The 18,309-nt window shown below is 45.7% G+C and overlaps 1 protein-coding gene across 2 annotated transcripts in view; it reads left to right on the top strand.

Moving 5' to 3' along the window:
* INTS10 (integrator complex subunit 10) overlaps positions 1-13,533 on the top strand; it is a 160,921-nt gene extending 147,388 nt beyond the window's left edge. Inside the window, exons 15-18 of one of the 2 annotated variants that reach the window (XM_063919980.1) lie at positions 100-262; positions 7,295-7,388; positions 9,300-9,377; positions 13,145-13,533. In XM_063919980.1, coding sequence (XP_063776050.1) covers positions 100-262; positions 7,295-7,388; positions 9,300-9,377; positions 13,145-13,301 — 492 coding nt within the window. In that variant the 3' untranslated portion in view covers positions 13,302-13,533. The remainder of the gene's footprint in view (positions 1-99; positions 263-7,294; positions 7,389-9,299; positions 9,378-13,144) is intronic. The other variant, XM_063919981.1, reaches the window with a different exon arrangement.
* The last annotated feature ends 4,776 nt before the right edge of the window (positions 13,534-18,309 follow it).

Below are 18,309 nucleotides of genomic sequence, written 5' to 3'. Positions count from 1 at the left end.
ATTTATCTTTTTAATAGAGAAATCGTGTACTTTATTCTTGTTGTGCTTGTATATATTTGGCAATGTATGTGATAAATACTGTATTCTGTCTTTCCATAGCTCCGGGCCTTCTCTGATAATAGGGATGACATGGTCCTGGGCCATTTTATTGTGTTGCTACAACATGACTGGCCCAAAGGAGAGAACCTGTTCTTGAAGGCTATAGGAAGGATCTGTCAGCAAGGAAACTTCCAGTATGAAAACTTCTTCAACTATGTAACAAGTATCCTTTTACTGGTCCAGCAACAACCCCATATTTACTTGCTTGTTGCTTTAGGCCTCACTTGCACCGGCTTATTTTATACTGTACTATCACGTATTTCTTTCTTTTAGCATGTCTGAAATGCTTGCATATATACATGAAACTGTTCAATACCATTGTAATACATTGCACCTTGCATTTTAAATCTGGCGTCATTAGGGGGGTGTGGATAGCTCCGGGTGTCGCACTCCGTGGGGTTGATGCCAAATTCCGGCTCCTTGGTGACGAGAGCCGGTTGATATCATGCCCAGCTCCTGTCACTGAGGAGGAGCCAGTAGCGCAGGCCTGGCCAACCTGTGGATCTCCAGATGTTGTGAAACTACAAATCCCAGCATGCCCTGCCACAGTCTAGCGTTCCCTAATAGCAAAACTATGGCAGAGCATGCTGGAACTTGTAGTTTGACAACAGCTGGAGAGCCACAGGTTGTCCAAGCCTGCAGTTGTGCATGGAGAGTCTCCGGGTGCAGTCTAGCATTTCGGGAATGCTGGACACTTTCTCAGAATAACTGCTGTATAATGCCCCTTTCTCGCAAAACCTCACCCCATCTACACGGGGGAGGGGGCTAAATGGTGCACCCCAGTGACGTCACTGATTTATGATTACTGTGGAGTCTGTATAAAAGTGGAGGAAGTTGATTCGCGTGCAGAAGATGTCTCACAGAATGCAGAAGCATTGTGTGGCATGAAATTAAGGCTTTTCTACTTGGTTCAGTAACTGATTTCTAAGAACCCCTTTTTGTCTCTAATACCCCTTTCAGACAGAAAAGTCTGAAAGTCCCGGAAATTACCCAGCATTTCAGTGCCGGGTTTTTTTGCCGGGACCTGCCTGACCCCCCCTTCACACTGACATACAAATTACCGGGTCGAAAATTTCGACCCGGTAATTTGTAGATCACCATGGGTATTTTGTCTTTGTGAAAGGGTCAACCCGTGTCATAATTCCCGTGTCTCCGACCCTGGTAAATTCCTGGGTCGAAGTCCCGGGAATTACAACACGGGTTGACCCTTTCACACAGAAAAAGGACCCGCGTGTTACATGAAATTACTGGGTGGAAGGGCTTCACCCGGTAATTTCATTTTCTGTCTGAAAGGGGTATGAATAATTATTTTTCTCTGACGTCCTAGTGGATGCTGGGACTCCGTCAGGACCATGGGGATTAGCGGCTCCGCAGGAGACAGGGCACAAAAATAAAAGCTTTAGGACTAGGTGGTGTGCACTGGCTCCTCCCCCTATGACCCTCCTCCAAGCCTCAGTTAGGTTTTTGTGCCCGTCCGAGCAGGGTGCAATCTAGGTGGCTCTCCTAAAGAGCTGCTTAGAAAAAGTTATTAGGTTTTTTATTTTCAGTGAGTCCTGCTGGCAACAGGCTCACTGCAACGAGGGACTTAGGGGAGAAGAAGTGAACTCACCTGCGTGCAGGATGGATTGGCTTCTTAGGCTACTGGACACCATTAGCTCCAGAGGGATCGAACACAGGCCCAGCCATGGAGTCCGGTCCCGGAGCCGCGCCGCCGACCCCCTTGCAGATGCCGAACAGTGAAGAGGTCCAGAAACCGGCGGCAGAAGACTTTTCAGTCTTCATGAGGTAGTGCACAGCACTGCAGCTGTGCGCCATTGTTGTCAGCACACTTCACACCAGCGGTCACTGAGGGTGCAGGGCGCTGGGGGGGGGCGCCCTGGGCAGCAATGATAATACCTTGTTCTGGCTAAAAATACATCACATATAGCCCCTGGGGCTATATGGATGTATTTAACCCCTGCCAGGTCTCACAAACACCGGGAGAAGAGCCCGCCGAAATAGGGGGCGGGGCCTATCTCCTCAGCACACAGCGCCATTTTCCTGCACAGCTCCGCTGCGAGGAAGGCTCCCAGGACTCTCCCCTGCACTGCACTACAGAAACAGGGTAAAAAAACAGAGAGGGGGGGCACTTTTTTGGCGATATTGATATATTAAGCTGCTATAAAGGAAACAACACTTCTGTAGGGCTGTTCCTATATATTTATAGCGCTTGGGTGTGTGCTGGCAAACTCTCCCTCTGTCTCCCCAAAGGGCTAGTGGGGTCCTGTCTTCGATAAGAGCATTCCCTGTGTGTCTGCTGTGTGTCGGTACGTGTGTGTCGACATGTATGAGGACGATGTTGGTGTGGAGGCGGAGCAATTGCCGGTAATGGTGATGTCACCCCCTAGGGAGTCGACACCGGAATGGATGGCTTTGTTTATGGAATTACGTGATAATGTCAGCACGTTACAAAAATCAGTTGACGACATGAGACGGCCGGCAAACCAGTTAGTACCTGTCCAGGCGTCTCAGACACCGTCAGGGGCTGTAAAACGCCCTTTACCTCAGTCGGTCGACACAGACCCAGACACGGACACCGAATCTAGTGTCGACGGTGAAGAAACAAACGTATTTTCCAATAGGGCCACACGTTATATGATCACGGCAATGAAGGAGGCTTTGCATATCTCTGATACTGCAAGTACCACAAAAAGGGGTATTATGTGGGGTCTGAAAAAACTACCTGTAGTTTTTCCTGAATCAGAGGAATTGAATGAAGTGTGTGATGAAGCGTGGGTTAACCCCGATAGAAAACTGCTAATTTCAAAGAAGTTATTGGCATTATATCCTTTCCCGCCAGAGGTTAGGGCGCGCTAGGAAACACCCCCTAGGGTGGATAAGGCACTCACACGCTTATCAAAACAAGTGGCGTTACCGTCTCCTGAAACGGCCGCCCTCAAGGATCCAGCTGATAGGAGGCTGGAAACTACCCTGAAAAGTATATACACTCATACTGGTGTTATACTGCGACCAGCCATCGCCTCAGCATGGATGTGCAGTGCTGGGGTGGTTTGGTCGGATTCCCTGACTGAAAATATTGATACCCTGGATAGGGACAGTATTTTATTGACTATAGAGCAATTAAAGGATGCTTTTCTTTATATGCGAGATGCTCAGAGGGATATTTGCACTCTGGCATCGAGAGTAAGTGCGATGTCCATATCTGCCAGAAGAAGTTTATGGACGCGACAGTGGTCAGGTGATGCGGATTCCAAACGGCATATGGAAGTATTGCCGTATAAAGGGGAGGAATTATTTGGGGTCGGTCTATCGGATTTGGTGGCCACGGCAACAGCCGGGAAATCCACCTTTTTACCTCAGGTCCCCTCCCAACAGAAAAAGACACCGTCTTTTCAGCCGCAGTCCTTTCGTTCCTATAAGAACAAGCGGGCAAAAGGACAGTCATATCTGCCCCGAGGCAAAGGAAAGGGTAAGAGAGTGCACCAAGCAGCTCCCTCCCAGGAGCAGAAGCCCTCCCCGGCTTCTGCAAAGCCCTCAGCATGACGTTGGGGCTTTACAAGCGGACTCAGGGGCGGTGGGGGGTCGACTCAAGAATTTCAGCGCACAGTGGGCTCACTCACAGGTGGACCCCTGGATCCTGCAGGTAGTATCTCAGGGTTACAGGTTGGAATTCGAGAAGTCTCCCCCTCGCCGGTTCCTAAAGTCTGCTCTGCCAACGTCTCCCTCAGACAGGGCGACGGTATTGGAAGCCATTCACAAGCTGTATTCTCAGCAGGTGATAGTCAAGGTACCCCTCCTACAACAGGGAAAGGGGTATTATTCCACACTATTTGTGGTACCGAAGCCGGACGGCTCGGTAAGACCTATTCTAAATCTGAAATCTTTGAACCTGTACATACAAAAATTCAAGTTCAAGATGGAGTCACTCAGAGCAGTGATAGCGAATCTGGAAGAAGGGGACTTTATGGTGTCCCTGGACATCAAGGATGCTTACCTGCATGTCCCAATTTGCCCTTCACATCAAGGGTACCTCAGGTTCGTGGTGCAAAACTGTCATTATCAGTTTCAGACGCTGCCGTTTGGATTGTCCACGGCACCTCGGGTCTTTACCAAGGTAATGGCCGAAATGATGTTTCTTCTGCGAAGAAAAGGCGTATTAATTATCCCTTACTTGGACGATCTCCTGATAAGGGCAAGGTCCAGAGAACAGCTGGAGGACGTAGTAGCACTAACCCAAGTAGTGCTGCAACAGCACGGGTGGATTCTGAATTTTCCAAGATCTCAATTGACCCTGACGACACGTCTGCTGTTCCTGGGAATGATTCTGGACACGGTTCAGAAAAAGGTGTTTCTTCCGGAGGAGAAAGCCAGGGAGTTATCCGAACTTGTCAGGAACCTCCTAAAACCAGGAAAAGTGTCTGTGCATCAATGCACAAGAGTCCTGGGAAAAATGGTGGCTTCTTACGAAGCGATTCCATTCGGCAGATTCCACGCACGAACTTTTCAGTGGGATCTGCTGGACAAATGGTCCGGATCGCATCTGCAGATGCATCAGCGGATAACTTTGTCTCCAAGGGTGTCTCTTCTGTGGTGGTTGCAGAGTGCTCATCTGTTAGAGGGCCGCAGATTCGGCATACAGGACTGGGTCCTGGTGACCACGGATGCCAGTCTGAGAGGCTGGGGAGCGGTCACACAGGGAAGAAACTTCCAGGGAGTGTGGTCAAGCCTGGAGATGTCTCTTCACATAAATATACTGGAGCTAAGAGCGATTTACAATGCTCTAAGCCTGGCAAAACCCCTGCTTCAGGGTCAGCCGGTGTTGATCCAGTCGGACAACATCACCGCAGTCGCCCACGTAAACAGACAGGGCGGCACAAGAAGCAGGAGGGCAATGGCAGAAGCTGCAAGGATTCTTCGCTGGGCGGAAGATCATGTGATAGCACTGTCAGCAGTGTTCATTCCGGGAGTGGACAACTGGGAAGCGGACTTCCTCAGCAGACACGATCTACACCCGGGAGAGTGGGGACTTCATCCAGAAGTCTTCCACATGATTGTGAACCGTTGGGAAAAACCAAAGGTGGATATGATGGCGTCCCGCCTCAACAAAAAACTGGACAGGTATTGCGCCAGGTCAAGAGACCCTCAGGCAATAGCTGTGGACGCTCTGGTAACACTGTGGGTGTTCCAGTCAGTGTATGTGTTTCCTCCTCTGCCTCTCATACCAAAAGTACTGAGAATTATATGGCAAAGGGGAGTAAGAACGATACTCGTGGCTCCGGATTGGCCAAGAAGAACTTGGTACCCGGAACTTCAGGAGATGCTCACGGAAGATCCGTGGCCTCTACCTCTAAGACGGGACCTGCTTCAGCAGGGACCGTGTCTATTCCAAGACTTACCGCGGCTGCGTTTGACGGCATGGCGGTTGAACGCCGAATTCTAAGGGAAAAAGGCATTCCGGAAGAGGTCATCCCTACCCTGGTAAAAGCCAGGAAGGAGGTGACTGCACAACATTATCACCGCATTTGGAGAAAATATGTTGCGTGGTGTGAGGCCAGGAAGGCCCCGACGGAGGAATTTCAACTGGGTCGATTCCTACATTTCCTGCAAACAGGATTGTCTATGGGCCTCAAATTAGGGTCCATTAAGGTTCAAATTTCGGCCCTGTCGATTTTCTTCCAGAAAGAATTGGCTTCAGTTCCTGAAGTCCAGACTTTTGTAAAAGGAGTACTACATATACAGCCCCCGGTTGTGCCCCCAGTGGCTCCGTGGGATCTTAATGTAGTTTTGGATTTTCTCAAATCCCATTGGTTTGAGCCACTCAAATCGGTGGATTTGAAATATCTTACATGGAAAGTAACCATGCTACTGGCCCTGGCTTCAGCCAGGAGAGTGTCAGAATTGGCGGCTTTATCGTATAAAAGCCCATATCTGATTTTCCATTCGGACAGGGCAGAACTGCGGACGCGTCCTCAGTTTCTGCCTAAGGTGGTTTCAGCGTTTCACCTGAACCAGCCTATTGTGGTGCCTGCGGCTACTAGCGATTTGGAGGATTCCAAGTTGCTGGACGTTGTCAGGGCATTGAAAATATATATTTCAAGGACGGCTGGAGTCAGAAAATCTGACTCGCTGTTTATACTGTATGCACCCAACAAGCTGGGTGCTCCTGCTTCTAAGCAGACGATTGCTCGTTGGATTTGTAGCACAATTCAACTTGCACATTCTGTGGCAGGCCTGCCACAGCCTAAATCTATCAAGGCCCATTCCACAAGGAAGGTGGGCTCATCTTGGGCGGCTGCCCGAGGGGTCTCGGCATTACAACTCTGCCGAGCAGCTACGTGGTCGGGGGAGAACACGTTTGTAAAATTCTACAAATTTGATACCCTGGCTAAAGAGGACCTGGAGTTCTCTCATTCGGTGCTGCAGAGTCATCCGCACTCTCCCGCCCGTTTGGGAGCTTTGGTATAATCCCCATGGTCCTGACGGAGTCCCAGCATCCACTAGGACGTCAGAGAAAATAAGATTTTACTTACCGATAAATCTATTTCTCGTAGTCCGTAGTGGATGCTGGGCGCCCATCCCAAGTGCGGATTGTCTGCAATACTTGTACATAGTTATTGTTAAAAAAAAATCGGGTTGTTATTGTTGTGAGCCGTCTGTTCAGAGGCTCCTACGTTTGTCATACTGTTAACTGGGTTCAGATCACAGGTTGTACGGTGTGATTGGTGTGGCTGGTATGAGTCTTACCCGGGATTCAAAATCCTTCCTTATTGTGTACGCTCGTCCGGGCACAGTATCCTAACTGAGGCTTGGAGGAGGGTCATAGGGGGAGGAGCCAGTGCACACCACCTAGTCCTAAAGCTTTTATTTTTGTGCCCTGTCTCCTGCGGAGCCGCTAATCCCCATGGTCCTGACGGAGTCCCAGCATCCACTACGGACTACGAGAAATAGATTTATCGGTAAGTAAAATCTTATTTTTTATTCATGTCTTGAAAGCACACAGGTAGCAACAATGTGTCATATGCCAGTTCAGTAAAAAGACCCGTTTAACCTGCTGACAAACTAAAGGCTTTGTTGAATTGTGCATGTGTAACAATACACACACACACACACACACACACACACACACACACACACACACACACCTATTTTATTTTTTGCCAACTTCAAGAAACATTTTCCTTAATGTTCTCTGCAGACATTGATATGCTTGAAGAATTTGCTTATTTAAGGACAGCAGAAGGGGGTAAGATTCACTTGGAATTAATCCCCAATCAAGGAGTGCTACTCAAGTGAGTGTTACTATGTAAATAATTGTTTTCTGTCTTTTAAACTATGAGTCGATAGTAAATATACCAGGCAAATAAAGTAATCCTTAATTGTAATGTGCACAACTAGGTCAGCATGTTACGGATGTAAACTTTTTTTTTTTTTTTTTTTAATTCCACTTGCTCCGCTTTGATGTTTGTGGAAACCACTCTACTGGGGTATAGTACAAAGTGGTGACATGGTGCATATCGATAGAGGGTTATCACAGTATATAATCCCTAATCCTGACACACACTGTCTGCTTTGCACTGTCCACATTCATAATTACTGCATACCCTGTACTTTATTGATCAGAATGAATTGTTCGAGTAATACTAGGTATCCACGGCATAAAATATAATCTGTAGCTGGCTTGTTCTACAGTAAGAAATATATTTTTTTTCCTTTTCAGTATTCTAGTCCATACATGATTAACATATGCTGCATGTATGTCTACCCATCTGAAGTTTTCGTAGGCTGTTACACCAAACATATAAACTTAAGCCTATTGTTATGGTCTAACTATCAGCACGTGATCATCATGTGCTGCAAATGCCATCTGATAGTGTCCTCTAAGCCTTGTGCTTCTGGTTATTTCTCTATCATCCCCTCTGGGGGACACTAGTATTCCTGGAGCAGGCACACATCTTCAAACTTCGTGTTTGTGGTTTTTGCTCCTCCCCTTTTTCTTCTTCAGTATCTTCAGGAGAGATGGATCGTTATGTAGATCCTGCTGTACTGTTTTGTGCGCAGACAGTAATACTGTAGATTGGGCTGTTATTCGGCCCTGTGCTCTGTATTTGGACATCCTGGGGCTAATTCAGAGTTACGTACAATGTGGCTTCACTTGTATTCTCACTCAAATCAGATGGGTCTCTGTGTACACATAACTGCGTAGCCTGCAATTCCAACTATATGTCCTTATGTCCAAATGCCCGTTGGCCACCCAGTTACGCCCATTCATCCGCAGGTGAAGCTGATTCGACCTTCGTTCCATGAGCTTGGTTACGGAGCTTGCGCAGTGCTTAAAATTGCAAGAACTCTCCGCAAAATGGAACAGGGCACTCAGTGTTCTTACAAAGTGTTCTTGCACGATTGTTTCATAGTGGGATTAAAATTATTAATTGCACCTAGATGGTAATATTTTTCTGCAGTCAAGCTTCGCCCAGGTTTTCACTGAAAGAACATTTCCCATAGTTACTCATACAGTCTGTACTTTGTCTAGTTTGGTGCAGTAAACCTCACAAGTGCCACTATACGAGAGACAAGTTTATAGTGTTCCTAATATCCCCTTGTTTGCTCTCATATCAGTGTATTGGCATGTAGCACAACCTGCTGTCTAACAAAGACATTTCTCTCTCCCCCACAAAACTTATTCTTATAGGTTTTGTGTGAACTCTGGTGAATGCAGAGATTATTTGGATAATGATGCAATTACCTAGTTTCAATTATCACTACAGGATTTTTTTTTCTTAAAATTAGCGCCACATTGCTTCAACCTTAACCATAACAGTTACTTTAGCTTGTAAAATCTTGTTGCAACCTCACAAGTGAATTGTGACCCAACTCTGATATACATGTTACAGCTAAATGCTTCTTCCCTCTCTGAAATGGTGGATTAGGCACTTAGGCCCAGATTTATCAAGCCTTGGGGAGTGATAAATTGCACTGTGATAAAGTACCAACCAATCTGCTCCTAACTGAAATGTTACAGGCTGTGTTTGAAAAATGATAGCTTGGAGCTGATTGGTTGTTACTTTATCACTGTGCAATTTATCACTCTCCAAGGATTGATAAATCTGGGCCTTAGAAAAGTATGTTTTATATCTTTCCGCTGTAGCATTTTACAGATAGAGGGTAAGTTGTTTGAATGTTGATGTTTACTGTTTTTGAAGGAACTCTAGCACTACCCTGGGGTTGCTGCAGCAGGAATTCATGCCTGTCCTACAGGCCAGCATAGTAACCAGTGACAGGTACCAAGTCCACAAAGCCTGCTCATGATGTGCTGTGTCCGTCAACATTTTTTTTCCTCACAGCCCCATAGTTTTTCGATGTTTGATGTACGATATATCGCCCATGTTTTTTTTTTCTTTTACTTTCTTGTTCTTCATTTAATTGTGAAATTGTGACATTCAGCATTATCTCTCATGGATGACTGATGTTTGTTTCCAGCTGGGAGCACTTTTACATTACATAAGACCAGAGGCAGCCACTCTACCCTCTGTAGAACACTATGTTCAGGCTTACCTGTAAGTGCATGCCTCTGCTCTCCAAGCTGTTTGACCTCTCACATCCGCATGCAGAAGAGAATGTTATAAGGGACTACGTTAATTAGAATATGTCCATATTCCTTCCAAGATAACTTTAGCAATCAAGAAGTCACTTCACTGGGTCCACGTCTTCCTACACACAATGATAGTGGGTAATCTCTTTACGGTCATTGCATCTTTATGCCCACATAGAAGCCAGTTATTGTAACATCTGCTGGTGTTCTAGCCCGGGGTTTCGTACATGATTATAGTTTAGGAAAATGCTAGTACATTGGTTTAAACAGAAAGTGGTACCTGTTTAATAAACTCTATAAATTGTAATTGCTTGGTTAACGTTGTAATGTGATAAATATTCAGTGTTACACGTATATATGCAGCATTAGTGCAGTAGTTTTTCACCAGACTTCTTAAAGAATCTGCAAAAGTATCTTAATGAATGGAGAAACAAGGGGCCTATTATAGTGATTTGCAAATGGATCATAGCTGTTTGCTTCAATGTACAATGCGCTTAATTTACAAAGTTTAAAATGCCATTGGCACACAGTGCAGAATACTCCAGTTTGCCAACCAAATGGTGGTATTTCTGGATGAGCAGGAGTTTGTACGGCCTAATTGTAGAACGTGGGTGGAGCTTAGACATTCCATAAGGAGTAGGAGCACCATATGTTAGGGCAGGCATTCCCAACCTCAGTCCTCAATGCACACTAAAGCTGGGTACGCACTAAGCAATTTTTTTGACAATAATTCGCACGCTTCCACGGGTCATTAATGATATCGCCTATTGTCTGAACATGCAGGTCAATCTGACGCTATTATCAGACACTGCATGTTCGGTGATCTGGCAGGATGACGTCACTGAACAATATCGTTAGCGATATCCTGCAGTGTGTATCTCGTTTGCCTGGGAACTCAGGGGCAAACACTGACAAAATCGCTCATGGAGCATATCGTCTAGTGTGTACCCGGTTTTACAGTCCAGGTATTAGTGATATCCATGCTTTAGCACAGGTGACTTAATTAGTACCTCAGTTTTATTTTGATTTAACCATCTGTGCTGAAGCTTGGATATCACTGAAACCTGCACTGTTAGTGTGCCTTGAGGACCGAGGTTGGGCATGCCTGTATTATGGGGTAATATAAAGATAATGTTTAATTTACTGGAGTATAAGTATTGATGTGAGGTAATAGGGGAGAATCACAATTTCAGAGGCACTCCTTGTGCTGTGAAATGGCGTACAGCCGTATTCGCCCTGCATAGAGGACACACTGGCCGATATATTGGCTGATCTATTGAACGGCTGATATATCGTGGATCCATCAGCCAGTGTGTACCGTGAATGCAGTCGTTCACAAACATAGTGCGTCTGCCCTGTAGCACACACGATGACCAATATATCTACAGATATATTGGTGCATCGTTGTGTGTGTACGGACGGTCAGCATCTAAATACCCACACAGTTCATGACGTCAGTCATGATGGATCGGGCAGTGTGTATGCACAACACACTCCCCGATCCGGCTATAGATATATCTGCAGATGAATTGATCTGCAGATATATCTATAAGTGTGTACCCAGCATTAGATTTATTACCAGGAGTGCTCAACAACATTACGTTTATTTTTGTACCTATGTGCCCTCTAGTAATAGGACCCCTATTGAGAAATGCATTTCTAGACAGACGTTCCCCAAACAATATCGCTCCAAGCATACAAGAGTGCCTCGTGTGAAGGCAGTCGTGTTGTCTTGCTATCAGAATTAAGTCATCAGTACATAAATGAGTCTAAAGCAAGATCTGTCATTGGGGAAAAATGTAAATGTTTATTGAAAGAGATAGTTCTAACAGTATAAGGTTGTTTTTTTGCAAATCCAATGACACTTTTAGTTTGCATGTACATATCCAACTGAACATCAGTAAACTGGCACAGCGATACAAAACCATGCGCTCCTCCTTTGAAACTGAGGTCCATTACAGTGCCAGAAACATTAATACATATTCGTTCAGATGTTATTGATAGACCTGTAGAGAATAATACACAGTAACCCATTGCAACTAAACAACTTACCATTTCCTAGTGCAGCTTAGAACTGGCATTTCCAACCTCAGTCCTCAGGGCACACTATCAGTCCTGGTTTTTAGTGATATCCATGCTTGAACACAGGTGACTTAATTAGTACCTCAGTTATTTTGATGTAACCATCTGTGCTGAAGCCTGGATGTAAATAAAACCTGCAGTGTTAAGCCCCCTACACACTTGCCGATGCGTTCAATGTTGATCGATCTGAATGATTATCGATCATCGTCCAAATTGACTTGCATTGCAAAGCGATGGACAACCATCGATGAACGACCACGGGGCCGCACATCGTTCATTATTTGTGCATACACACTGAGCGATATGAATGATTTCTCGTTCCTATCGCCTGCACACATCGGCAAGTGTTTAGGGCGCTTTAGTGTTCCTTGAGGGCCGAGGTTGGGAATGCCTGGCTTAGAATATAGATTGACAGCTGTGGCCGAAACTTCCTTTTTCCTTTGAACCAGGGTATATAAATATTCCCCATTTGTTTTTCTAGTCCTAATAGAATGCTGAGTAATAACTGGGTGTTCCCCCATTCTATTTTCTCTCCTTGTAGTAGACTGTTATGTGAATGTTCTTACAAGACTAGATAATTGAATTGTTAGCATAGGTACAGATGTGTCCTCACACACTATTGCTGCAGTCGTGCCAATCAGCCCTTCTTGGTGAGCCAGATCGTAATGCGATGCGACAAAACCTTCACAAGATTGCGTTGATTAATTTGTCTGTGTGAGACTGAGTCTGAAGCTGTTAATAAAGTGCTACGATGCTGGCCCATGGTTTAGTTTTTTTTTTCACGCCAAGTTTCGTTGTGCTTTATACACAGCTTCTGGAGTAATAGCCTACGAATTGCAGACATCCGCAAGTTCCTGGCGAGTCTGCAGTCCTTTATAAGGCAAAACCCACTTTAAATGATTGCTACTTTTAAACATTGGGCAGACTCGCCGGCTATTACATTTACCCCTCAGACTCTTTTGCACAGTGTTGCATATCAGATTAATCAGTGCGGTCTTGTGAAGTTGTTTTGTCGTATTGCATTGTGATTAAGATGCATATTTGTGCAATACACTCTTTGTGTGACTTGCTCATGGTGTGTTGAGGCTTGGTGTATAAGGACACATCTGTAGATAATTAGACCAAGTGATTACTCAACATAGCACCACTTGCTGGACAGGCCTGAGAACCCAGCATGATGTAATTCTGTCTATTAGATGACGGGTAGACACCCAGGTGGATATATAGGATCACTCATCACATTAGTGTTGCGGTGCAGGTGCATCCAGTACAGTCTCACAACATCTCAAAGTGTTTGCTAACCCTCCTTATATACGAGCACACGATGTGTAATACATGTATGATTCTGAGCAAGTATTCTACTTTCTGTGGCAGACATCACACAGTGACCCGAGGCATTACTAAAGGAGTGAAAGAAGACTTCAGACTGGCTATGGAACGGCAGATCTCCAGCTGCACAGAGAACCTCATGGCTGTCCTGCATCGCTTCTGTATGAATGAACAAATTTTACTGCTGCAATGTTTGTCTTAACACCAATGAAGGCAGGGCATATCTATTCCAAATTCTATTACTATGCCTGTCAACAAAGCGGCAATAATGTAGTGAGATGATTAACTGCTTTGTATTGTAAATAGTGGGAGATGTACTGTAGTTACATTGAATGAAATATTTATGAATTGCTGTTTTTTGGACATACAAAAAATGAATTTGTATTTTTGGCAACAGTATTTCAGTGTTGTAAATAAAAGCTAATTGTGTCGTCCGTCAGTGTGTAGAGTTTAATATTTACCTTGCAATGTTAATGTAACAAGTCTTATGGGCCCTTCACACTCTGTGACCCGGCGCCGAGCTGCACAACGGTGGATATGGCCGACGGGCGACGCGGGGGTGACTCGGGGAGTCAAGTTTCTAAACTTCCTTCGTCACCCAGCTCCATAGCCCTGCATGCTAATATGGACCGGGTTGTACATATTGCCCTGCATGTATAAGCGACCCGGCACCAACGATGAACGAGCGCGGGGCTGCGCATCATTCATCGCTGGTGCCTACACACTGAAAGATATGAACGAGAATATTCATATCGTTCAGTGAAATTGCCTAATGTGTAGGGCCTATTAGTCTATTCTGCAAAGTGATCAATTGCAGCTAAGATTGTTGTATGCATACAAATAATATTGCAGTCATTGTGAGTTTAAAATGACTGTATATTCTCTCCTTATACTAGTGCATTGTAAGTGTAAATTTGGAGGCCCTGTCACCCTACCTTAGATTCAGTCTAAGAATGGTTCCAGCAGCTTTAATAGAGCTAGACAGGGGCCTGGCGTATTACACTGCCTATGTGCAGACATAAAAGCTAATTACCCCTAAGTTCATGTAGCAGATAGAAACTCAGCTTAGGAAGTACCAGTGCCACTTCTCTTATTAAATAGATGTATTAGGCCAATAAAATCTATCCACCACCACCTACCTTTAGCTGTTAATTTCTTATATACTTCATGTATCTATCAGTACTTCCCACAGTTTGCACTTTTGAACTCTGTGGCATAAATAGATTTTGTGCTGTAGCATGAAAACCTGCTAGCATAACTGCAATCTGTTGGGGTAAGTGGAGGATTCAGTATGCTTTACCGGCGGACGGGATGCCGGTTGTCCATATCCAAACAGCGGCATCCCGTCTGCCAGAATGCCAGCAACGGGACAAGCGCAGAGTCCCCATGAGGGCTCGCCATGCTGCGGGCTTGGTGGCTCGCTGCTCTCTCCACAGGATCTATTCCCACTCTATGGGTGTCGTGGACACCCACCAGTGTGAGTAATCCTATTTCTCTTACATCCTAGAGGATACTGGGGTCCACATTAGTACCATGGGGTATAGACGGGTCCACTAGGAGCCATGGGCACTTTAAGAAATTGATAGTGTGGGCTGGCTCCTCCCTCTATACCCCTCCTACCAGACTCAGTTTAGAACATGTGCCCGGAGGAGCCGGTGATGCTTGGGAAGCTCCTGAAGAGTTTTCTGCATTGGGGGGGGGGGGGGGGGGGGGGGGGGGGGGGACGGCCCAACCTCCCTAGGGTTAGGAAACTGAGCTCCTGAGGGTCCTATTCGCAAGCCCCCCACGGTGAGCGTAAAGACCCGCAGCACGCCGCCACCCCTAACAGAGCCAGAAGAATGAAGTGTGGTGAGTAGGTGGCCGGCGTCCTGGTTAGCGAGTCGCTGGCTGTAATGGCGGCACAAGGGTAGGAGCGCAGCGCTGAGAAGCAGACTATGGCTCCAGGCTTCAGCGGCATACAGGGTGTGTGTTCTGCTGTGAGGCGTGCTGAAGCCACAACATCCATATACCCACACTGGCAGCGCTTCTACAGGGGATTTTAACCCACTGTAGGACAGAAATTACCTCAGCCAGTATAAAAAAAATGGGAAGACCACACGCCATTAAGGGGGCGGGGCTTCGCTATGAGCGGATCCAGAAGCTCACCAGCGCCATTTTCCCTCTGCAGCTGAACACAGACTGGCAGGGAAGCGCAGCTCCTCCACAAGGACTCCAGAGCACCTCAGCGGTACCAGGGGGTCATAGCAAAGGGGGGGGAGCAGCAATATTTGGTGTACTAAACCCTATTAAGGGTACTTAGTTTGCGAACCAGCTGAATTTGTACTTTAGCTGTAGGGGCGCTGTGTGGCTGGCTCCAATATACTCTGTCTCCCTAGAGGGATCTGTGTGGGTTAACTGTGTTTTACCCTAATTTCCTGTGTGTGTGTCGTCTTTCACATTTACTATGTCAAAGGAGTGTGAATCATGCACAGCAGAGTGTTTTTCTCAATCTCGGGATCACTGCCATGTACTCCGGATAGTACACATTCTCAGGCTAGTGGATCTGAACCAGGATGGTTAGATTAATTAAAAGGGATTATTTCAAATATTTCGGATAAATTATCCCAAAATGAGAAGGAGACGCAATACTTAAGGCAGTCTGTTGATGACCTGAATAGAGATTCAATGGTTATTACAGTGTCTCAGACCTCTGTCATTTGTCCACAGTAGCGTACTCTGGCTCAAATCATACAGGCTGATACCGATGATAATGTATCAGACCCAGAGGAGGGTGAGGTAGACTCGGGAGGGGGGGGATGCAGCTTTGTCACAGGGAATACAGGCCCTGATAGAAGCTATTAGAGATGTCCTTCACAACCCTGACAAAGTGACAGGAAGATGAGGAATCTTATTTTAATGTAAAAAAGAAATCCTCAGCTACTTTCCCTGCATCTAAGGAATTAAATTCCCTATTTGAAGCAACTTGGGTAAATTCTGACAAGAAGTTTCAAGTCCCAAAACGGTTACTCACCTCCTTCCAGTTCCCACAGGATGATAGAAAAAAAATGGGAAAACCCACCGATAGTTGACGCATCGGTTTCTAGGCTGTCACGTAAGATAGTTTTACCTGTTCCTGGGGCAGCTTCCTTGAAGGATGCTGCAGACCACAAGATTGAGACCACTCTCAAATCTCTGCACACAGCTGTGGGGGTGGCCCAGAGACCCACTATAGCTTGTGCATGGATCTCTAGGGCCATTGCTCAATGGTTGGGTAATCTAATTGACGGGTTAGATTCCTTATCCAGGGGGGAGATCATTTTACTCCTACAGCATATACAGGGTTCTGCTAACTTTATGGTGGAGTCCATAAAGGAAATTGGTTTACTCAATGCACACACCACTGCCATGGCAGTGTCAGCACGCAGGGGCTTGTGGCTATGCCAGGGGACTGCAGATGTGGATTCCAGGAAGTATGTGGAAAGCCTACCTTTCACAGGTGAAGCCCTCTTTGAAGGTGAACTGGATACGTGGATATCCAAGGCTACGGCGGGTAAGTATACATACCTTCCGCAGCTCCCCCGGCTAGAAAATCCTACACTACTCCAACTCTGCAGTCCTTTCGGACAGCAAAGTTTAAAAACAAAACCAAAGGTGGTTCTACAGCCTTCAAAGGCAATAGAGGTTGTCACGTAAATACAGAAAGGAGGATCACACATTATATGTGACCCAAGGTGTGGTGATTACCTGCAGGAATAATCACCAATAATGTTTTCAAGTGACTGTATATATATATATTTTTGTATTCTTTTCAACCGAGATGTGACAACATGGCTGACATGCAATGTCCTGCATTTGACCCCCATAGGTCCAGGCCAAGAGAGATCTGCAGACCATAAAGTTTGAGATGACATTCCTACATCAAAAGCAAAGATTTGCAAGCTCTGGACATTGAGGGCTGATAAGGCCATTTGTTGTTGTGTCAACAGAGGGGCTGTAAACAGACCAGGAATCCTGTTTCCTGGCTAATGTCATAAACCTTGCTTTCTTTGAAAGAGATTCCTACAGTACACCCATTACCTCCCCCCTTGGCTGTTGCCAAGCACCAAGTATGTAAAACCTGGTGTAGGTGTTTTGTCCAGCAGGAAAGTGGTTAAAAATCCCAAGGGAGGGGGCCTGATGAAGCTGGAGACTATATCTGTCCAACTCATGAAAATAGGAGTTGTGATCTCTTGGGGACAGCTAATATGCTGGAGATGACCTGAGTTATTCTGTGAAGCCCCCACAACAGAAATACTTAAAACTTGTTTGCGTAAGTGAGTAGGGTTTCTGTAAGTTTTATTTCCTTTTCATTTATTGAGATTGCTGTATTCTGTGTGTGTTTTTAAAATATTCTTAATAATCTTTGTAACCAAAGCTCTGAAGTATTCTTGAAATTAAAATCCTAATTTTAGTTCTGATTCTGTTGTTCTTATGAACTCCAACGCCTGTGTGGCTCACGCCTATCTATTTTTCTAAGTATTGCAGTGTGTGTGTGACAGGTAAAGCTAAAGACGTCTGTAATGTCCGTAATACGTTGAAAAGTCTTTGCTGGTGGCAGCTGAAAGTATTTATATAATCCCGGGTGTCAAAAGTGACCCCGTACGTCGCATGTGGCAGTTCTCAAATTGGCATATTTGTGGAATTGGCCGGCGGCGTCATCACAGAGGTAAACCCAGAAAACCAGCAACTGCTGGTTCACAGGACCAGAACCCCAGTTCTGCTTCCTCTAAGCCTTCGGCATGACGGTGGACCACACTGCCTAGAAGACAGGCAGGTGGGAGCCCGTTTGCGATTCTTCAGTCACATATGGGCAACGTCATGCCAGGATCCCTTGGTCAAAAATCTTATAGCCCAGGGCTACAGACTGGAGTTTCAGGAACTCCCACCTCACAGATTCTTCAAATCAGGCTTACCAGCTTCTCAAGAAGCAAGTATGACTACAGAAAGCAATTCAAAAACTGGTACAAACTCAGGTCATTGTTCCAGTTCCACTTCAACTGCCAAACCAGGGTTTTTATTCCAACCTGTTTGTAGTTCCGAAACCGGACAGTTCGGTAAGACCCATTTTATATTTCAAGTCGTTGAACCCGTACTTACGGGTGTTCAAGTTCAAGATGGAGTCTCTGAGAGCGGTGATCTCAGGTCTGGAGGAGGGGGAATTCTTGGTGTCTCTGGATATCAAGGATGCGTAC

The sequence above is a fragment of the Pseudophryne corroboree genome, chromosome 1 (assembly GCF_028390025.1).
Source record: "Pseudophryne corroboree isolate aPseCor3 chromosome 1, aPseCor3.hap2, whole genome shotgun sequence".
NCBI lineage: Eukaryota > Metazoa > Chordata > Amphibia > Anura > Myobatrachidae > Pseudophryne > Pseudophryne corroboree.
Note: the sequence above shows the minus strand (reverse complement) of the source record. Positions and strands in the feature narration are given on the sequence as shown.